The 22,797-nt window shown below is 43.7% G+C and overlaps 2 protein-coding genes across 10 annotated transcripts in view; one reads left to right on the top strand and one right to left on the bottom strand.

Annotated features, from left to right (window-relative positions):
* Positions 1-6,892: 6,892 nt before the first annotated feature.
* LOC138919688 (basic salivary proline-rich protein 4-like) overlaps positions 6,893-22,797 on the bottom strand; it is a 106,142-nt gene continuing 90,237 nt past the window's right edge. The window contains exons 2-3 of the mRNA XM_070245790.1: positions 8,756-9,948; positions 6,893-7,560 (exon numbers count right to left, since the gene is read on the bottom strand). Coding sequence (XP_070101891.1) covers positions 7,542-7,560; positions 8,756-9,948 — 1,212 coding nt within the window. The 3' untranslated portion in view covers positions 6,893-7,541. The remainder of the gene's footprint in view (positions 7,561-8,755; positions 9,949-22,797) is intronic.
* The window catches only part of ATXN1 (ataxin 1), a 384,336-nt gene continuing 368,948 nt past the window's right edge, over positions 7,410-22,797 (top strand). For 2 of the 9 annotated variants that reach the window (XM_070244938.1, XM_070244940.1), the window contains exons 1-2: positions 8,385-8,621; positions 16,536-16,650. The gene's annotated coding sequence lies outside the window, so the exon portion shown is untranslated. Of the gene's footprint in view, positions 7,614-8,384; positions 8,622-8,974; positions 9,061-9,474; positions 9,813-15,784; positions 15,835-16,535; positions 16,651-22,797 lie in introns of those variants that run through there. The other 7 variants (XM_070244941.1, XM_070244939.1, XM_070244942.1 and 4 more) reach the window with 7 other exon arrangements.

Below are 22,797 nucleotides of genomic sequence, written 5' to 3'. Positions count from 1 at the left end.
GCACAAAGGGCTGAACTGGGTTCTTAAAAACCTGATCGTGAACTGAGATATGCAATTCTGAATCACCACCATGATTTAGGAAAATTAACTCCTCACTGATCTTGCCAGATAAGCACCCAAGCTTGTTGCCTCTGATCTGCATTAGGATCTGGCTGGGTTTCTGTCATAGAGCAACTCCCCTTTTTTGGCATAAGAATGTACAGGATGCCAGTGAAGTTCACACTGGGTCATCTAAGTCTCTTTAAATGCACGATGATTCATTGCTGGGGGTGGGGGAGAGAGGATAGCGAGGGGGAAGGAAGTGCTCAGCAGAGAGGCGGAGCTACGTAATTATGAAATTGACTGCAGAAAAAGCTAGCTCTGGGAGTGATGGGGTCACATGTTCTTACTATTGGTATTTAAGCTACAACTTTTAAACCAGAGGTAGGGGAAGGGGTTGGGAAACAGATCATGAAACTTGATTGGCTTTCAGAGGAGATGCATCAGATGCCTTGCATATTTATTAGAATTACAAAGTGTTAATTTCTCTTTCTATCTGACAAAGAAGAAAAGCTCTCCCATGACGGCACCGTTAACAGAATAAAAATTTGGCTGCAGTGGTATGAGTGAACAATTTGTCTTCTTCTACTTGATTTACTCGCATTCTAGCTGACAGGGTCTTCCATTCTGTGCATTCATTTTGTACTTAAAAAGGGATTGTTTGTAATTTACAGTTTAAGTCTGAGTGCTATTATTCTGCTCTGTCAGAAAGCATCTGTGGCAGCAGCTATCGGTTCGTGCCTCTGCCACAGACACAAAGCAAATCCCTATCTTCAGCAGTCAGCCTTGAGAGCTCCCCCAAGTCTCGCAGCAGCTAAACTTTGGCGAAGCCTGACGGGAAGGGGTTCTGTAAATATCAAGCTGCCCGACAACCCTCGCTGAAATCCTGACATGGGGCGTTTCGTCCGTGAACTCTAGCTATTTATGTCAAAAAGCAAAGTTTGCCAATGCATTTTTCTCTAACTTTTCCTCTTTGGGGTAAACTTGGTAAATTCCTCATAAAATAATTTTCTTAAACTCTGACCCTCATTTGGGTCAGCCTCTCCTGGCCAATATTGACTCAAGAAAAAGTAACTGAGAGAGCTTATAGCTATGTATTTTAATGTCATGAAATTAGAATAACAAAGAACTTTGCTTTCCTCTTTCCATAACAATTTGATGTTTATTTTTTTTAGCCTCTTGTTGCCCATGATCTTATTTTGAAGGCAACCCCAGCTTAACAGGTACAACCACCAACTGCTTCTACCTCAAGTGCCAACAATGGTGGCTTTGGGATTTGATTTTAATCTGGAAAATGTATTTCTTTTGAGGAAACAAATGCCAAGTTGTTAATGAAATGCTTTTAATAGATTTCCAAATGCTCCCAGCCAATACCAAGCAAAGTTCAACTCACTCATTCTAAGCCTTGAAATGTTGTCCGTTTTCTTTTCATGTAAGAAGAGTTATGTTCTTTCGATGATTAAGGCCATAAATTCTGATATTTCATAGGCCATTGCATTACATTCAATCTTGGTCACAGCTGCAGTGATGAAAATTTATCTAGGTCTTGTTTGCAAAATAAATAATAATGGTTAAAAATCATCTCATTTCCTTTTGACGTGTCCTATTGTATTAAATATATCAGAGAAGTGTTTTTTAAAAAAACAGATTTCCTTTTGGTGGCCTTGATTTGTTTTCTAGTTAAGCAGCAATTATATAATTTTCATTATCAATGCCCAAAGCCATCTGTCACTAGAAGGTATCAACCAGAAACCATTCAGACAAGCAGCAAAACCAGCTGTAACTCTAGAATGTTTGTGCTTTCTAAAACAGAGCATAAGTTTTCCATCAGCTTTCCCGAGTGGCAAAGTACCTGAGACCCCCTCCCCCAGAAAAGACTGAGGCACAGAAGACAAATTTTTGTTTTGCAGGTCTATACCAGATCTACCACTGAGATTATGCCCTCACTGACAGCTTACTCTAAGGATCATTTTAACAAGGCATAAGGGGGCCGGCCAGTGGCACAGCCATTAAGTTTGCCAGTTCTGCGTCGGTGGCCCAGGTTCGCCAGTTTGGAACCCGGGTGCGGACCTACACACGGCTTGGCAAGCCATGCTGTGGCAGGCATCCCACGTATAAAGTAGAGGAAGATGGACACAGATGTTAGCTCAGGGCCTGTCTTCCTCAGCAAAAAGAGGAGGATTGGCAGCAGATGTTAGCTCAGGGCTAATCTTCATCAAAAAAAAAAAGTAAGGGATAAGGTCCATGTTATATACTGAAAGGGGGAAATCTGAGGAAGTTAGAAAAGTAACTAATTATCTACTACGCTACTGCAGAGAGCCATGCCAGGATCCCAGGGCCTCCTGGGTTCTTAGAACTAATTCCTGCACCTCCCCAGCCCATGATCTACACCAGTGCTGTCCATTAGAAATATAATGTGCAACACTTCCACACACATTTGAATTTTATAGTAGCCACATTAAGAGGTAAAAAGAAACAAGTAAAATTAATTTTAACAAAATATATATATATATATTTTTAAAGATTGGCACTTGAGCTAACATCTGTTGCCAATCTTTTTTTTTTCCTTCTTCTCCCCAAAGTCCCTCAGTACATAGTTATATATTCTAGTTGTGAGTGCCTCTGGGTTGTGCTATGTGGGATGCCACCTCAGCGTGGCCTGATGAGCGGTGCCATGTCTGCACCCAGGATCCAAACAGGCGAAACCCTGGGCCTCTGAAGCGGAGCGCACGAACTTAACCACTCGGCCACAGGGCCAGCCCCTAACAATATATTTTATTTAACCTAATCTATGCAGAATATTTTCATTTCAACATTTAATCAATATAAAAATTTTTGATACATATGTGTGCATACATGTATATACACATATGTATATATCGGTATGTGTGTATGTGAATGTACTAAGTCTTTAAAATCTGAGGTATGTTTTACATTTATAACACATCTCAATTTAGGTTAACCACATTTCAAGTGCTTAATAGCCATACTGGACAATGCAGAGCTATATAAAGCACTTGTTTTTATTTTTTATTATTTTATATATATATATTTTCTCTTTTTGAGGAAGATTATCCCTGAGCTAACTACTGTCAGTCTTCCTCTTTTTGCTGAGGAAGCCTGGCCCTGAGCTAACATCATGCCCATCTTCCCCTACTTTATATGTGGGACGCCTACCACAGCATGGCGTGCCAAGCAGTGCCATGTCCGCACCTGGGATCCGAACTGGCCAACCCCGGGCCACCAAGAAGCGGAATGTGTGAACTTAACCGCTGTGCCACCCGGCCGGCCCCTGTTTTTATTTTTAATTGTAGACAGAATCTTATTTAAAACAGCCTAAGATGTGTACTGTTAGATCATAAATTGTTGGCAGATGATTAAATACAATGATTTTAATTTCACTCGACTACTGGTGATGTCATTTTCATTACCCAGAAGCCTGTCCTGCTACAGTTAGACGAGGGTCAAGAAAGATGATTCAGAAGCACGTCCTGTGAGAGTCTCCATGCCATGCACAGAGGTCAGTTTGGGAGTGGCGAGCAGATCTGAGAGTCTACGATGTGAGTGGTTTTCACTTTTGTTTTTGGTTTATTTCACTTTTCTGGCCTTCCCAGCTTTACTTGGGAGTGCAATCTAAGGAAAGTATATTTGTTTTGCAAGCACACTATGATTGGCTCAGATTTTTAAATGACATATGTAGGATAACACCCTTCTTATAATAGCATGGTCAAAGGTCTGTCAGTGTTTCCATTAAAAATTCAAACTTTCCAGGATTTATTGCACAGCCATAACAAATTGCTCCAGGCAGAAACCTGGCAAATCTTTCTTTAGCGTAGGAGGAAATTCTTGTTAATTTTTAAAAGATATAAATAAATAAATGTTTACCATAGGAGTTTACTCATAAGATTTTTTTTGATATGGAAGGCATTCAGATTAAATACATGTTATATGTCTGCATTGTCTTTGTTTTACAAATTTGAAATATTAATATTAGCTCATAAGTCAAATTTTGCTGGAGTTATGCAATTGCCCTCCCACTTCCCAAATTTTCAGTGATTCTAGTATTTGATTCTCATGTTCGAAAGTCTGATTGATATAGTGATTCAGAGAGGAGCTGGACCAATCAACTGTGAATCTTTGTGTTTCATCATGGTCCAAATGAACATTTTTTCAAAAGATAAGATTTGTTTTGCTGTGAATTCCTTACAGACAGAGATGTCTTACTCATCTTTATTTTCTCAGGGCCTAATTACTATAGACATACAATAAATGGCTGCTGGGAAATAAATGATAAATATATTAAAAGGATCTAGAGAATTAAGACAGTCCCCATTCATAAGTCTCTTACTTAAATATTCGCTAGTGAACATTCACTATCGAGTAACTTTGAAAAACCTTTATAACTGTAGAGAACATGCTGCTGGATCTTGAACTTCTCTGATTCCTCTCATCCCTGAACACCTGAATGGATTATTGTAACAATTGAAGGACCCAATGCTCTGAAAGCACAACCTGGTTCCAAAACTTTTTTGAGACTCGGCTCTCCCATGTCTTATCCACCTTGTAGGAGTGTCTGAAGATGCCGTATGGAAGGCTGCGAAAAGTGGGAAATGCTCCACACCCATAACTGAAGTGTCAACCTTCACCACTGAAAACTTAAGGATAAACCCCTACAATTCCTGCAAAAGGAAACATGGTGAAAAGTGCACGTTTTTTTAACCAACATGTTTGACTCCAAATGAAATGAATTTAGGTGACGCAGTCTTAGGTTAACTGACCCCCAACGTTTATAGATAAACAGGAGTTACTCTTCGAATTGCCTTATGCTGTGTTGCGTTATCTTTATTTTCGACTGGAGAAAAGCTAAGGCATCTTTTCCAACTATGACTTTTGAGGTCCACTTTTTTTTTTTTGCAAGAATTCAAGCCTAAACTCTAAATAAATATATTTCTATTCTATTTAATTTCCAATCTGTCCAATTATTTAGCGGTTATAACTTGGTAAGCTGTTTTTGTTTTGTTCTGAATGATGTAAGAGGTTACTTCCAAGGAAAACTTACAGTGCAATTTAGAATCCCTTACCACTTGGAGGGCCCGTGCGCTTGTTTTACTAAGCACTCTTGTGCTCCCTCTGCTGCTGTGAAGAAAACCTTCACGTTCAGGACCCCAGCACATTCCTCACAGAGTGTTCTCTCAGCAATGATGATGCAGATTTGTGCATAAATCAGGCTCTTCGGAAATGCAGTACTATTTGAACAAAGCATAAAATATTACAATTTTCCATTAACAAGTGCAAATTAATAAAAAGGGGAGGGAATAAAAAAGGAATAAATGGAAGAACTAAGTTCTGCAGCCGTGGCCAAATTCATCCAGACAAGGCCCTGTAGTGTAGCCAGTGTTCTTCACTCTCTAACGCGCTTAGGATCCTGATTCAGTAGAGTGGGGTAGAACTCTCATTGCCAATGTCTAAAAAGCTCCCAGATGCTGCTGCTGTTGCTCTGAAGATTAATCTGAAGATTACACTTTCAGAAGCAAGATGTAATACATAATGATATGATAGGATATATACTTGAGAGCCCATCTTAAACCTTCAAAAGTAGATACTACCGAGACAGTGAAATAGCTAGAAGGGATGAAAATGATTTTCCTTGACTTTTAAGCAACCCAGAAAACAGATTAGGAGTCAGGCTCAGCAGGCCCTATTTCTCAATTTCCTCTAATTTCAAAGTTTGGCCTAGGCTTGTATGAATATAGTATCGAGTTTATGAATAGGACTATAGTACTACATATTTGCCTACTGGCTTCTGGAAAAGCCATCTCTTCTTTCTTTGAGTTTTTATTCGCATGAGAAAGTCTTATTTTTAAAGAATCAGTGCCAGTTATTGGTGATTGTACATTTAATAGTTTGCCGAAAATAAAACATTTCAGCACGAAAGGTAATGAAACTGCATCATGAGTATATGTTTATGTTGGCCCTTGCAGGAAGAAACAGTTACAGATTTTAACGGCAGTTTATGGCTTTAATCTTAATGGCTAAGAAAGTAAATGACACATTTCTTATTAATTGTCCTTACTGTTTGGGTAATACACATATTTAGCTTCCTAGAGGGAACACTTAAATTAACTAACTCTGATCTGAATTATGTGTTTTAATTTAAGGTTGTTAAAATAACTTAAATTAACTGCTTGTGTCAATGTAATAACTAAAATATTAGCTCTTTTTTTACCCCAAATTCTCTAAATGTAAGATGTCTAAAAATAGAGTGGAGGTGGATGGGATAGTCTGCAGATTATGAGTTGGAATAAAAATATCTCACTTAAGCCAAAAACATGGCAACCAATATTTTCTGTTATAAAAATATTTTAGATGAATCTAGTTTTCACGAAAGCTGTCTGAAACTGAAATGAATAGCAGAAGCTCTCTGTTTATTCGAAGGCCAGTAATACAATATCTGCCTCACAAAGCGGACGTCTTTGTCGTCCAGAGCCAAAAAGCTTCTGCTCCTCTCAGAAGCCGGCTCTGCCAAGTGGGAGGAAGACAGCTTACCCGGTTACGTTCTGAGATTTTAACCTTCACCTTGATAACGCTTCTCAACCGAGAACACCACCAGGCAGAGCCTTTTCAGGAAACTGATCTTAAACTGTCCACTAGAGGCTGTAAGGAGACCAACAATGTGACTTTCGTCCAACCTCGAGGTTTAGACTGTAGCAATCATTGATTTTTAAATGAAAAAAAAAAAGTTGTAGAAAGGAGTAAGAGTGAACAGTAGTAGTTCTATTTAAGTAGCCATGTACATGTGCATGGTATTTCAAAATGTGAGAAAAAAAATCATTTCCGGGGCTCTACACCTTGCTAGTTAGTATGCTTATTTTTATTTCTGTAGCACGTTGGCTTGACAATAATACAGTTGTTTAAAAGCTGACACATTTCTCTTGGTGATTCTGTATCCTGCTTCAGTTGGTGACTAACCGTTAGGTCATAAGTAAACTCAGCCAAGGTTTCTTAAATACAGCTTACAGTCAATAGCGGTGGCTTCCAGAGAGAAACTTACGTGGAGGGATCACGTTTGCAGACGCTTGGTTCTAAGCACCTGAAGGAGGTCAAATGCTGCCCCGACACCTACTGGTCTTCCAGAATTATCTGCATTAAGGAGGACGCCGCACCGACCTCCCTTTAGCATGGATGTGCCTTCTCTTCCTCCAGGTGCCACACCTGTTGGCAAGGTGCACCCCTCCAAAGAAGATTCCTTCCCGGCAAGCTAACACCTGGCGGTGGTACACGCGGAGGGGGCCGGGTGGTGGGGTGTTGACAACCGCGCTTAAAAATCGAGTCCAGAGGAAGTTCTTCAGCGTGGATTCACGAGATCTGCCATTCGATGCTTGGTTTGCTTTCTCTATCTCCTACACTGGTTACCTCATTTCCGATTAAATTAATGATCCCGAATTAGCTGCAAGAGGAGTGCGCGGGTCGTCTACCAAGGCTGGAGCTGGGTAGTTCCAGACTCAACGCAGATTTCCGGACCTGCAGAGAAAAAAGGAGGGCAGGGAGGTCACCCGCTGTCGCAGGCAGGAAAGGTAAGGGTGCACGTGCAGTCGAGGGGGACCCTTAAAACTTTCCTGAGTTGCATGCAAAGGCAATCCCCGCGGCCCTGTGGTCTGGGTTCCGGAATGCCCAGGCTAAACCGGTTTGAGGGTTAACGTGCATGAAGATCGGAGTCATCCCTCTTAAACGCTTCTCGGCGCGCCGAGGGCGAAGGGTATGTCAGGATCAGATCTGGCCCACCTCCCCTTCCCCTGGGGTATTTCATGGGCTCGGAGTTGAAGCCCGACACCCCTCGGAGAGTCCTCCAAGGTGCCTGAGTTGCACCCCGCTGTCGCTCTGTCCCCTCCAACTAGGTGCAGGGACCTGGGGAGGCGCGCGAGGACCGACTGGTCACCGCTAAAATTACCTCATCGCCTCAGCTCCCCGCCCCTTTCCCAAACCTGGAAGAACTGTCCCCTGCGGCCCGGGTCTCCCCTCCCGCCCTCCGCCCCCCGCCCCACCCCGATCGCAAGCGAGTCTTTGGGAAGCGCGCCCGCCTCCCCCGGGGCCGCCCAGCCCGGCGGCGCGCAGCGAAGGGTTAAGGGCGCGGGCCGGCCGCTGCGCCGTGCGCTCGCGGTGCTCCGAGCCGCTCGCCCCGCCGCCCGCCAGAGGGTGCCCCCCCGCCCCCAAGTCGGATCCTTGAGCTGCGGCGGCGGCAGCCAACTGCTCCATATTTGGCTTCTATTACACATTTACATACTGGAGCGAGCGAGCGAGCGAGAGAGCGCGAGAGAGCGCGAGGGAGGGAGGGAGCGAGGGAGGGCGGGCGGAGGGAGGAGGGAGGGGAGGGGAGCGGGGGGAGGAGGAGGAGGAGAGAGCAGAGTATACCGCAGACATCATTTCTACTACAGTGGCGGAGCCGTACAGGACCTGTTTCACTGCAGGGGGATCCAAAACAAGCCCCGTGGAGCAGCCGCCAGAGCTACAGCAGCCGCAAGACACTGTTTCTCTCCCTCTGCCCCCCCTTCCCCACGCAACCCCAGATCCATTTACACTTTACAGTAAGTGGCTATTTTTTTTCTCCTCTGATTCTTTCTCTCCCCCCTCCCCCAACCCCTTCTCCCCTTATTTAGATTAAAATCCCCCCCATCCCCGCTCTCCCGAGAGGGGCAAAAGCAACAACCAGCAAACAAACCCCAAACCCCAATCGGCGGCACGAAAAACAGCTGGAAGAGGAGCGAAGGAAATCGACGCGTCGTGTTGTGTTGTGTGTGTATGTGTGCGTGTGTACATACAACCTTCCCCCGCTCCAGCCGCCCGGGCCGCCACCCCTGCTCTGGGCGCAGGGACGGCCGGCAGGGGGGCTGCCGGGGGCCGGGTGGGCGCCCGCTGGGCGAGGGGGCGCGCCCGGGCTGGGGGCGCGGGCGGGGACAGCGGCGGCGGCGGCGGCGGCTGCCGGTCCGGCGGAGAGTGCGGAGAGCCATGTCCTCCTCCCGTGAGGTGGCGTAGCGGGAGACGGCGGCGGCCGGGGGTCGCGCAGCCCCCTCCTCCCGCGGCCCCCTCCCTCCTCTCCCCAAAGAGGGCGGCGGGAGCGAGTGGGTCTGGAGGAGGGCTGGGCTTCCCCGCGGGTGGCCGCCTGGCCTCGGAGCCCCCGGGCGGGGGTCTCCCCGCGGAGGCCGGGGGCTTACGGCTGCGGACCAGGAGGGGTCTGCGCCGGCGGTCGGGCCGGGACTTTGCGCGCGGTGGGAGCGCTGGGGACGCGGAGGGGTGGGAGCGGGGGGCGCCGGCGTGCGGGTGCCGGGAGCGCGGCTGGAGTGGCGGTGGCGGCCCTGGCTGCCGCCACCGCCGCCCTGTTGGTACGGCCGCTTCCTGATCATGTGCAGCCGCCGTCGCCGCCCGGAGCCGGGAGCCCGCGAGCGCCCCAGCCCGGGCCGGCGCCCCCGCCAGCGCCCGCGGCAGGAGCAGAGGAGCCGCGGCAGGCGCTGCCCTGCCTGCGCCGGGAGTGAACGGCTGCGCGGCTGCTGGGAGGGTGAATGAAGCCAGGAGGAGGGGAAGGAGGCGGCGGCGGCGGCGCTGCGGGGATTGGGATGCGCCCTGGAGCCCCGCTGCTCGTTCACTCTGGGCCGTGCTGGAGACTCTGCCACTCCCGCGGCCGCCGCCGCCACCGCCGCCTCTTCCTACGTGGTTCCAGCGCTGCGCGCAGGCCGGTCCCGCAGGGGGCAGGGAAGGGGGCCGGACAGGCGGAGCGAGAGGTGAGGCGGCGGCGGAGCCCGGCGTGAGTGTGAGTGAGTGAACGCGTGTGCGTGTGTGTGTGTGTGTGTGTGCGCGCGGGGGAGGGGGGCGGCGAGGGCAGTCGCGATGGGGAGGGGGCCCTCTGGGGCCACTTGGCTGACTCCGCAGCGCCCCGACCCCTCCTCAGCCCCGCGCCCTCAGGCCGCCTTCCTAAACTCTGTGGCATGTGCTTTCATTTTATTTCAGACCACGTAGTGGGCTGACTGGAAGCGATGAAACAATTCAGGTTTTCTAGGGAGATTGAGCAAGAACCTTAGTGGGGGGTGGAAGAAGGGTGATGGTGGAGATCTGCCAGAAAACAACAACAAAAAAATCAGTTTCTAAGGTCTCTGGGGTTCGGTTCAAGCCCGTGGCTGCTCTGTTTTGTTTTGCTTTCTTAGTATATAATCCTGCAGATAAGAGGGTAATATAAATACTTTGAAAGATTGGGAAATTGCTGAAGAGTAGTAAGGGGGGAAAAAAAAGCCAGTCGGAAGCTGGTTATATAATGCGCGATGTGGCTAACGAGAACGGCAAGCTATTTTTATTTTGTTTACCGTATGCTGTGCAGTAGGGACTCCTCCAAACTGGTTCTGTCCCCGAAGAGATTCTTAGCTTCCCTGTGCGATCCACAGGATGCAATTAGCAAGATGAGAAGACCCTATTACACCCACAGAATAAAAACTAATGCCTTGGAGTGGCATGCTTCCTGCACATCCTGTGGTGCATGCACGGGAATGTGTGTATGCAAATAAGTTCTCCTTTGGCAAGCTAGTAGTCACATCTCAATGACATTTGTGTTTTATAATGCAGGGTATTCTTAATATTTAAACATCCTCGTTACATAGCGCACACGCAGTGGGTAGTTACCTCGTGGTTATTTTTAGGCATAGCGAGTTACTTTTTCAACAGTGTTAGCTAAGCCATTTCTGTTTGGGTTTCTGAGGAGCCCTGCAGTTCCTAGAAGCCCCTGGTAAGCCCACCCTCTGGTTTATTGGGTGGGTGAAGGTAGTTTGATACTTGAGCTTTTTTTGGAATGAAGCTTATGCCAGCGGGAGAAACAGAGGGAAGGATGGGAAAATCCTGCACATGAACTCTTGGAAAGGGATTGCACCATAGCGGCTAATGTTGTGGCATTTAATCTCCTCTGATTGCCCTCTAACTGTGCCTGCACCAGTCAGTATTTTAGCGGCTCCACAGACAAATGGGCTTGAATGCCACCTTTCCCATAAAGCAGAGGTTGAAGGGCTTCCCTGAAGCTCCCGCCTGCCTGTCTTTCTCACCATGTAGCTACGTGTCAGTGGTGTAGGTTGTCGGTGCACTTACTCAAGCCCCGATCACTCATGTAATTAGATCAGGCTGCCATGGCAACAGACAGTGTTCCTCGTCCATTCAGGTGGGTTTGTCTTGTGCCTGGACTACTCCAAGTGTTTTATGCACAGTATTTGTGCTGCCCAAGCCAGACGAGAGAGACCTCACTATTTCACTTGCGTCTTCTTTCAGTCATCTGGACGGGAGACACTGAATGAGGCTTCCAGCTACTCAACTTTTGTAAAGGAGACCAACAAGCTGTTCTTACTGGGTGCAGTATGTAAATGCATCTCCCCAGACAGTGAAAGGAGCCTGACAGTCCTGCTGGTGTTTATTGTGAATAGATCAACAAGTATTTGGTACTTGTTAGAAACCTTTCAGAGCTTACCAAAGCAACATTTCTTTTGCAGGCTGGTGCCTTTGGCCTTGCAGGCACTTAACCCTTTCAAGTGGGAAAACACTGGTCCTCTAGAACCTAAGTTGCCAGTCTTCACGACTGGTTTTTTAAAAGAGTTTATTCAGTGGAAGAAACTTATTTGGGAAGGATATCTCCATTGTCATATTTTAAAACTTTACAGCCATCATAACAGAAAATGGTACTGACAATAGGTAACCATTCTGAATGTACTCATTCTCCATTTGGATCTGTTCGCCATCATCTTTACATCTGTGGTAGTAAGTTAAAAGGTTTTTGTCTCGAGTGAGAGAGGATATAGGCCTGTAGCTGGCAGACTGATAATGTGTGGTGCTTTTGCACAGTGAACAACTTGTACTCTATTTTGGGATATAATTTAATGAGCACTTAATAATTTAGAGAGCAGCATTCTCCTCTTTGCATTAGGGTGCCACCTTATTAAGCCTGCGAGGCAAAGAAAAATAATACTGTTGCAAAAAAAAGAGAAAGAAAAGTAGCTTTGGTTGTTGAAGCTTTGTATTGCTCTGTATTCCAGATAAGGGGGAGTATTTTGATAACCCTGATATTTGAAAGAAAAATAATGGAGAAGAATAATGTTTTGATTGAGTTGTGACTCTCCCAGTCGCTTTACAGTGTTACAGCCCCATAGCTAAACTGGTAAATCCTTTTTTCCCCCTGGGGCTAGGATTGAGAGAGCTGCTCAGTCTTCCTCACAGGGGTTTACAAGTTTCTACCGGTTAGTGAGTTTATGCGGTTGGTAACTTGATTGTGGCCTGTTCAGATGAAGCGTTGCTGTGGTTAAAGCAGGCTATTATTTCTAGTAGGTAAATAGATGGGAAGCAAGGATATCAAGTAAAGCACAGAAATTTACATTTTACGAAACTCCTTGGAGGTCCTGGATCACCTTTTGCAACATGCAGAAAATCGCTTTCCTTGCAGTAAAACGTGAACGTGTATTTTTGAGTGCACCAGATAGATTCATGCTAGAGTAAGTGTGAAAAATATACTTGATTGGGAACTGCGAAAGACAGTATTTTCCTCTCTGGATTTTGTTTTAAGAGGGTTTGGTAAACAGAAGTGATACTTCATCAGAAATATTATAACTCGGCTTCAGGGCCTTTGAATTGTCTTTTACTCTTAGAGAAAGATTCGAGAAAAACTCTTTACCGTTAGGTTAAATGTCAAACGTCTAGATGACCTTAGGTTTCAATGTACCTTACTCAGTTGTCTGGGAATCCTGGGAAAGGCCAGCCTTAAGAGATTATTAAAATATTAGTTTTCTATGACTCCTGTTTTTGTTGTCATTACAGAGTTCAAGGACTCACATTCCTCTTGTATAATGTGCCTTTATTTTTTTTCCATTCTGAAATGTCAAGTGGATTTTACTTTTGTGTTTACCTTGAATGACAGTTTTTGATGACAAACACGCTGTAACACTGGCTCATTTTGTTTCCTATTAGAAGTTAGTCCGTAAGCATATTTTACTAAAACCTTGAAACTTAGTGAAGGTAGGAGTGAATGTTAATCCTTTAAACTGTAGTTGTCTGAAATTAATACATAGTTTAGACTCTGAAAAGCTTCAATACTTGCATATGTAAACTGGCCTAGTACAGCAAGACAGTGTCATTTTCAGGGGAACATAGGTAACTTGATTTCCACTGCTTTATATTTTCGGAGTAACTCAATGATTTGAATGATTGACTTCTGTGAGAGAGGTGGATACGTGCAGCTTAACTGCTTCAGAGAACAGACTTCGTTCCGGTCATACTTCCAGGGTTATCAGAAGAAGGCCCCCCTTATTTTGTTAAAAGCGTTAAAAATAATAAATCATAGAAATCCCAAAAGAGTTAATAATTTTTGTTCTGGGGCATTACATACTCGACTGCCCTTTTTTTAAGAATGAACTTTATAGTCATCGATTATGCTGTTCAAAGTTTAGTTTCATTTAATTCAATTTAATAAGATGCTCGTTCAAAATTTCTTTGAGGTGATGTAATAATGAGTATACTGAATGTTAGTTTTAGAGAATATTTTTAAATGTTAGCTGAAAATGTTGGAATTGGATCGAGGTTTTAAAATAGATATATGAATGCTTAAAATTACAGGAGTAATAAAAATATTTACGTAAATAAAATCTTTATTTGTGGAGGCAGTTTTAAAAAATGTTTTTCTTATTTTATAATTTATATATTTTTGTCTGCAGTGTAGTAATATATTTTATAATCCTTATAAATCTAAACTTTTCAGGCTAATGTATTATAAATGTTTGTACTACATATTACTGCCATCCCAAATGTACTAAAATACGTTTAGAACTATTACAGACAAAAAGCATATTTTCTTTCACGTATTTGATGTTAGCAGAAATGTTTCATTGATTTTTCTGTAACTTTTAATGCATCTCATTTGTGGAGTAATGAAAATGCAATGATAATTGCCATAATGTAAGCAAAAATTGTCTCCTATCTGAAAATGACTTTTCAGAAAATTCATTGTAGTGTAATCAGAATTTGAGACTTAAGGGGGCAGAGGTTCCCCTGATTGTCGTATTTGTATTCAGGCTGAGAGGGACTCTGCCCCACCCCCCTTAGGTGCTTTTTAACATGACGTATTTCGAGGGAGTTATTTAGCAGAAGTTTTTAGTGATAATTGTCATAACTGCTAATCTATAAGCATTTCTGCTTCTAACATTCAAAGAAAATGTTTTTTTCTGTCTCTGTGTCTGGCAAATTTTCTTTTATTGCACCCCGGCTTTGTCCTCCTCGCCCTGAAGTCTTTATGTTATCTTCTGTTTGTATATTATTTATACATTATCTCCTCTTCCCTGACTGTCACATCAACGTTATTTAGGCCATCCTTCTTGGTAGTCTGCCACTGTTATTGCTATTGTGTTATGTTACTCTCCTGTGCTTTTAACATGAAATATTCCGTTTTTAGTGTATATATTGTATAAAACATTCTATAGGTTATTCTCTTGTATATTGTTTGTATGTTTTTGCAACGAATCCACTCTGCCTTGCTTTTATTCTTGTGTTTGGAATACAGCAAGTTAGGTTAACTATCTTATGCTAATGGGTGTAGCAACACAAATACTTTTGAAATAAGTAGGCATACCGATGCGAGAGTAAATTAATATTTTACAGCATTTGCATCATGTTTGACTGTTCTCTGCACGTCAGCAGAATAGGAGGAGACTGTAATTTGGACTCTGTAAAACCTTATCTGCCAGGTGATATGTCAATACGATTGTGTGCTCGCACACGTCGATATACAAGCAAACACTGCCTCAACTGTTAGCTCATAAAGCCAGCGCTGTCTGCAAATCCATGGTACCTGCACCTTGTTTGAAAATGATTATCAAGTATTTTGATGCTTCATTTGAGATATTATTAGATAAAATCAACACCCCCCCACCCCCTTAAAACAAGTACTATGTAAAAGTAAATAGAATTTTGTGAGCTTCTGTTTAACTTGGCCGCTATGTGTATTTGTAACTCAACAAGCTTCTTAGTGGCGGGATGGTGTCTTCTAAGGACTTCGGAGACATTACAGTCTAGAACAGCTTACCTTCTTTCTCTGTACTCACAGTTTGCGTGTGGGAAGCCAAGGACTAGAGAACTTACTTCTTTTGTATGTCAGTCATAGGCGTGCAAGAGATGCTTAAACAAATACTTGGTGAATGAATTAGTTAGAAGTAAGAATACTTTGGCTACTATTCATTACTTTGAAAAGTGTTGGAAAGCAATCGAAATTATTTTGCTTTCCAGCTGGGCTGTGCTCTTAAAAATAGTGAGTGTGTATGGATGAAAATAATCATGACTACTGAGATGTGTTGCCGTGTACCCAAGGATAATTGGCTCACTTACCTGTTTACAGATTATTCACATTGGAGATCATATTCATTGCTCCAGAATAGTTTCTTTCTGACACTCAGTATAATCCTGGGCCTTCTGCTTCCTACTGTTACCTGGCGTGGGTTTAGGAAACCCAAGCTAAATTTAAAATCAGCCTAAACAAATATGCAGATCAGCTCCAGTAATCAAAGACTGAAAATCAGTCCAGCAATGACTAGTTTGGGGATTATTTTATAATGACTGTGCTCCTGATTCTTTCTGTTTCATGTGGAAAATTGGGAACTACCAGGATTTAGAAATATTATTTTAATAGCTAGGGCTAAAAACTATGTTAGCCGATCAAGTCCTCAACTTCTTCCATTTCTATGCATAGGTCTTTACCTCACAAAAACTACTACAAGCACCAAGCTTCCTGATGGAAAGGTATATGGAAGATTCATTCATTCTTTCTTTCATTCGTCCATTCACACCTTCACTCATTCATCATACAGTGGATAATTTCTACTTAACCATGTGCAAGGCATTGTGACAAAATGCAAACGAAGTAGCCATCCGTTCAATGATAAAATAATTGAAAGATTAGTGGAAAGTCTAGTGAATACATGCATACTTTTGAAATTTTTTCTGCATTTGATACTTTTTTCTATCCCATTACACTGGTCTGCTAGTAACTGTGCTGTTTCATGATTGTCCCTCAAGTTGCATGTTGATAGTAATATATGCCACAGTAAAATTAGATTTTGGCTCAATTACTATTCAATCCATGCCCATTTTCACCTGATAGTCCTGTGATTACCAGCATGTGTTTATCAGATGGTTGGTTAGAATCATTAGAGAAAAGAACGACAGTAGCTGGCTCAAGTGGGGAGACCAAGCTCTTCATTTGATTGAAGGGGTGACCTTTTTGTGTGTTGGCCTCCCTCTGAGCCCAGCTGGATAAAACCAGGCCTGCCTTTGTAGCTGGCTGGTATCTGTGTAATTCTCATAAAACAAGATGCAAAATTTGATGTTCTTCAAGTTTAGATTTCAGTGCATAGACACTTTCAGGTGGAATTATTTTTAAAAGCAATTCGTTCTGTTTTTCATTTTGAATTTCTTCTCCTGCCCTCCCTGGACCCTTGCAGGGGCATCGTGCAGCAAGTCACCAGGGTGGTCCCTTCAAGCTGCAGATTTGTGTGTCATCCTTGTACCACAGTCTCCTCCTCTACGGCCACTACAGGGAAGTCCATCACATATCAGGTGAGTTTTGCAGTGTTCACTAGTTTCCATCTGAGGCTAGAGGCTGACCTGGGAAAATCGCCTACAAGCCATACGTTAGCAGTTTGTGAACTGTTTAATATCATTGTCTTTGCAAACTCTATTGTGTGGAAAACTGCGACATTGCCCAGAGAGGTTTTTGAAAAGTTGGACGCGGGTGTCTCTCTTTTTGGTTTAATTTCTTTGGTTCATCAAGAAGTCTCCATTTGACTTTGTGATGATGAATTATTGTGTGTTGGGCCTGAGCCTGATCCTTTAATCGTTACCTTTGCTAAATGCGATGAGAATGTTTTTGCTACCACACAGTTATCTTAAGTCCCAGCTTTCATGTTTTAGGTTATTGTTGTAGTATGACACATGTGTCGGGAGACAGAGGCCTGTTTGTTCAGTGGCAACCAGTATTTGTTGAATCTTGAATTGCTTTGTGTCTGGTTGGATTTTACAACTTCCTGATTTCTTCATGTACAGTAAGTTTTTCTGGCCTGGAGAGTCATGCAGGCACAGGGTGTATGCAGGGTTGATGACTCATGCTTCTTTGTTGAAGAGAGGACAAGAGGATACTGCCTAACTGAAGTCGGGAGAAATAGAAATTAGATAAAAGTTGGGGCAGTCAGGGTTTGGGAATACTGGTGTACGCAACCAAAGGAGATCGTGAAATAGATCCCCTCTTTTTATTTGTCTTGGGAGTCGTTCTGCCCCAAGCTGTGGAAAGAGACTTGTTCAGAGGTTCCTAAGGCTAGCAGGGCCCCAGAATCACCGGGAGAGGGTAAAAAAAGAGAAAAGAATTTGGGGCTCCACCCTAGACCTACTGAATCAAAATGAACCTTCATGGTCTCTTGGAACCATACTGATTTCCACATCCGGGCAGCTCTTCCCAGGTCCTGTTTTATTTCCTTACTTGGTGAGACGCACAGTCCACTTTTATCAAATCTCACATACAAAAATCTGGATTTTGAACTAATTTGTTAAGAAGTAGATATTTGCTTTACCAAAATGTTCATTTTAAACGTGATTCACCAGATTTCTTTAAATAAAGAGCTGCCTCTTCACACCCAAGATGCAGTGTTTAAGTTATATGTAAATCTTGTGTCATCGAGATAAGGGCATGGGGTTGTGGAACCAGCCTGTCTGGATTTAAAATCTAAAGCTACCTCTGTGACCTTGGGCAATCCTATAACCTTCCTATGCCTCAGTTTCTTCATGTGTAAGATGGAGATGCTATTAGAACTTTCTCCCAGGGCTGCTGGGAGGATGGACTGGAATCATACACATACACTGGACAGTGCCTGGCCTGTGGTCTGTGATCCATGGACATAAGCTATCACTGTGATCATGAAACTTATCTCTTGACAGGGTAATTGTAGTGTTCTTGTTTTGTGATGGTTGCTCCTGGACCATACACAACTTGGAGCAAGTAAATATACCCGTACCTTGGTCTTTGGACCAACTCTGTAGACATCTGCCGCTCTGCAGAGCAAATGAGCCTTTTATTTACTTTTCTGCATTTTGGGTTCGTCCTGCTCTCTTACTGAGAAAGGATGCATATGTGTTGTTTTTATGTTGTTGTAAGATGGGAACCAATGAGGTGCATGCATAAATGAGGTTATTGGTGGTCTGAGTGAAAACAAAAACCTGAATGATGAGGGTACTGTGCCTCAGAAACGGTAGTCAGGAAAGTCCTATGTGGAATGAGGCAGGAGGTTATCACAAACATTGTATCTTTGTGAAATACGGGACTGCATCCTTTGCATTTTATTGGCTTTGGGTTAGGGAGGTGTTCTTTAGAAGAAAATAGAGTAACTCCAGAGTTACATGCAAAAGTAAACCTCTTCAGGTCTACAAGCGTCAGGTGAATGGAAAGGACTACCATCTCTTATTGCTACTTTATCTTTTAAGGGTGTTATCCATTTTAACAGTTAGATGCTTCGCAGAAAATCCTCAAATTTATGTTTTGGGGAAAGTAGTTTAATTGACTATGTGGTTAATATACATGCAGATTTTTTTTAACCTGTGATGTTTAAGAGAATCATTTGTTAGAACAGAAATATCTCAAGAATTTTGTTGTGAAAAAACAGGCAGTAAGAAGTCATGTCTTTAGGGGCCAGCCCAGTGGCATACTGGTTAAGTTTGCGTGCTTCGCATCGGCAGCCCAGGGTTTGCGGGTTCGGATCCTGGGCGCGGACCTACACACCTCTCATAAAGCCATGCTGAGATGGCATCCCACATACAAAATAGAGGAAGATTGGCACAGATGTTAGTTCAGGGCCAATCTTCCTTACCAAAAAACAGAAGTCATATCTCTTGGGCAATATGTGTAGCTTATTGAGAAGAGGTCTAGATTTTTATAGTATATTAAGCAAGTCTGAGTGTCTTGTAAGTACGCATATTACTGACAAAGTAGTGCGGAGTCACCTTGAATTTTAAGCAGCTGATATTTTCTATGATTGCACTTAAAGGAAACTTATAGCATTATCTAAACATTTGGCATAAATAATGGCCTCGTTACAGTCCTCACAATTGATACCTAAATGTGGGCAGAGAAACAGTGTCATTCATATTGTACTCTGTTATATTCATTAAGGTTTTTTATTTTTAAATTAAAACCTAAATTACAATTATTTCTGGTTCTACTTATTTTATAAATATGACTCAGCTATAGCAAATTATGACCTAACTTGTTCACAGGTGCTGTCTGTGTAAAGAAATGATTCATTCATTTATTCACTATGTATTTTTTAAACTACTACCACAGTACTATGGGAATTGAAAGTGAGTAAGTGCTACCAGAAGGAGGTTATATTCATCACGGACAGGTGGGGGAAAGAAGAGGTGCTCTGAAATAACCAATGGAAAGCAGAAGGGGGTAGGTTGTACTTACTGGGGCAAGTTCTAGCACAGAAGGAATTCCGAAGAATGATGCTGAGTAGGATGCTGAGAAAAGACTTGGAGGGGGAGGGATCGTTTGAGTTGAACGCTGAAGGCTGGTTAGCATTTCTGTGGAAAGAGATGGATAGAGCGGGAGGAAGACCATTCAAGTGGCTGAGACGTGGCAAGGAAGAGCACGGTATGTAGCCAATGAGGCCGTTTCGGCTGAAGCGCAGGTGCGGTGGACATCTCAGTTGCTGGAGTCTGGCAGACAGTAGAGAGTGTGGGAATAAAATTGCTGAGAGGTCAGGTCTGGAGATAGATTTGGAGGAATGATTGGCATGAAAATGGTCTTAGAAATGGGGAGTTGGGTTCTTGTGCCTGGCAGAAAGTTTGACAGGCAGGAGGAGGTGACTGTATTTCAGCGATGATGTCAGCTCACGTAGAGCATGTAGAGAGAAGGTAATGCAGTGGAGGCAGCAGAGAGGAGCTGGGACGTTGGGGTGGCACAGCCTTTGGATGCTCCTCTTTAAGACCCGGAGTGAAGGGAGGGCTGGTGGAGAAGCTGGGATGATGCATGGGTGGGTGAAAGGGGTCTTCCCTACGTGCTCAGGCATCTTGGAAACTCCGTGCTGAACTTCAGCTCAATGAAATCTTGTTGAAACCTTTATTCCTTTAAGACCTGTAAAAAAATAGAAACTTGAGCTAATTTTAGCTAAATCTAATATGTGTGTGTGTGAAAATGAATGCTGCTTTTGAAATTCAGTGCATGCAGGATCTCTTTTCATTTAAACAAATGATCCCTCTATTTTCCTCTAAACAGTTTTATTAAGAAGATTTTCAGTGAAGCCCAGCACATATTAACAACAATTTCAGCGTTTCCTTTGATCTTTTCCACTGCTGATTTATTCTGCTCACGTGATGTGCGTAAATCACATTGTGCTGTCTACTTGACTCTGGAGCAGTTGTTCATTTGTGGCAATTCATTCACTGTACTTTGATAAATCACATTAATATCCTTGTGTTTTGTAACTTTAGAGGCTTTACGTGTACTCTTTGAAATGTGACGTGTGTGTGTGTGTATCCAGCTATTAGCCACAGCTTTCTGAACAATTTGGCTTCCCATTTATACATTATAGAAAATAAAGTGGTATAGAATTTGTGAGCCTTGGCTCTGGGGAGAAAGGTCCTAAGACTATATAGCTCAAAGTGAAGCGGAGGGCTGGAAGTTAACCTGGTTACATTGCTGTTATCGGGCAGTCTGTTTTAATATAATTAGAGAAAATTTGAGGATAATTTAAGGGCTTTTTGCTTATTTTTTTTCCTGCATTATTTAGATGGGCTGTCTGTATTCCCCAAAATGGCCCAGGATGAGGGCGTGACTTACCTGCCTTTCCTAAAAGATGAGAAGTTTAGGACAGGAGTGATAGGGATGGAGAAGAGAGCTCCAGCGGGGCAGATCACTCTGTCTGCAGACATTTAATCAAGATCTAATGTGTGAGGGGCATTGTGCCAGCTAGGCCCTAAAAGAAATAGAGAGGGGCCGGCCGGGTGGCGCAGCACTGAAGTTCGCACATTCCACTTCGGCAGCCCAGGGTTCGCTGGTTCAGATCCCAGGTGCGGACCTACACACGGCTTGTCGAGCCATGCTGTGGTAGGCATCCCACATATACAGTAGAGGAAGATGGGCACGGATGTTAGCTCAGGGCCAGTCTACCTCAGCAGAAAGAGGATTGGCAGCTGATGTTAGCTCAGGGCTAATCTTCCTCAAAAAAAAAAAAAGAAATATAGAGATGGTCATTGGTTGATACTTTCTTTCTCATTTAAGCCTCACTGCAGTCCTCTGAGGTAGACACTATTATTAGCTCCATTTCACAGATGGGAAACTGAGACACAGAGAAGATACGGAACTTGCTCAGGGTTGCCCAGCTGTTAAGTGGTAGAGTCATGCTTGGACCTCAGCCTGTACTCTTAACTGCTGCTGTGCATTTTCTCTCAAGCCCTGAGCCCTGTCCTTAAGAAGCTTACAGTGGAGTCCAGAGGCCACGCGAGCCCAGGAGTAATATTTAAAGAACCGTAACAGAGGTGCAGATACTCTCAGAGGTCAGGCTCAGAGAAGGGATCATGGGCGATGAGTCTTCCTGCGTGATGCTCGCCTGTCTGTCCAGAGTCCCATACAGGCTGTCTTTGTGGTGTTTTCTTCCTTCCTTTCACGCTTCCTCATACCTGCTTGAGATTCCTGTGCACTTTCAGTAATTATTAATGGAAGAAAATGATGACGGCAGCAGTATGCTTATCTGTGTTTCAGGGATTGGCTTAAGTTGGGCTCCAAAAGTTGTTGGACATCAGGTGTCCCAGGGAGGTGATGAACTTTTGACTCTTCAGAGAGCTTCACTGGGTCATTGCTTAGCTTGCAAGATTTGGCAGATAGGAGCTATTTATCTCTCCAGTTTGTAGGTGGTGGGGTAGCCCTGGCGGCCACCCTGTGAACAAAATGTGCCATGAAAGGAGGTCACACTTGAGCCAAAGTGGCCACCAGAAAGCTCAGATCTCGTATCCCCTCCCGTCCCTGACCCTCCTTGTCTCTCCTGTTCTGTCCTTCACTGGCCCAGTGGATGAATGTTAATGAATCTCGTGCCAAACTGATGGAAAAGAAAGATCGTTTTTCTCTTAGTCTGCTTCCAGAAGGCCAGTTTGTCTTTCTAATGTTGAATGAAAATTCCCAAGGATTTTTTTTTAATGTCTTCAGAAGCAAGTCTCTCCCTTTACAGGCACACAGAACAGAAGAGGACTTGCAGGATTTACGCTCGGCGCGCCAGCCTGGCCGGCCCAGCCTCCATCCCAGCTGTAATCATATGTGATGCATTTTTATTTACAGATTAGGAGGCTCTGACGCTGACATATGACTAACCGAGAAGCTCCTCCCCACAACAGTTGTATGTCATCTGCTTCAGAGAACTAATTGCTTGGCAATTCCCCTTTGGTAATTCCCTCTTTATTTTCTGATGAGTTACTTAACAGTGATGGGCTTGTTGAGCCGAGCGTTGAGTTTAATGTGTGCTCCAGAAACACCACTGTAGGCCTGGGGGATATGTTTTTCGAATTCTGTTTAGCTTTACTGAAGGAACACTGAAACCATTATATGGCCTGTTAATATTTCACTCACTACGAGGTTAAACACTGAACGGTGTGCAATTTTCCGAAAGAAATCAAAACCGGGCTTCGTTTTTAAAGGTGCCCCTGTGCATTTGAAAATTATTAAAG

Source organism: Equus caballus, chromosome 20 (assembly GCF_041296265.1).
Source record: "Equus caballus isolate H_3958 breed thoroughbred chromosome 20, TB-T2T, whole genome shotgun sequence".
Classification (NCBI taxonomy): Eukaryota; Metazoa; Chordata; class Mammalia; order Perissodactyla; family Equidae; genus Equus; species Equus caballus.
This window is presented reverse-complemented; position numbering and strand designations above follow the sequence as displayed.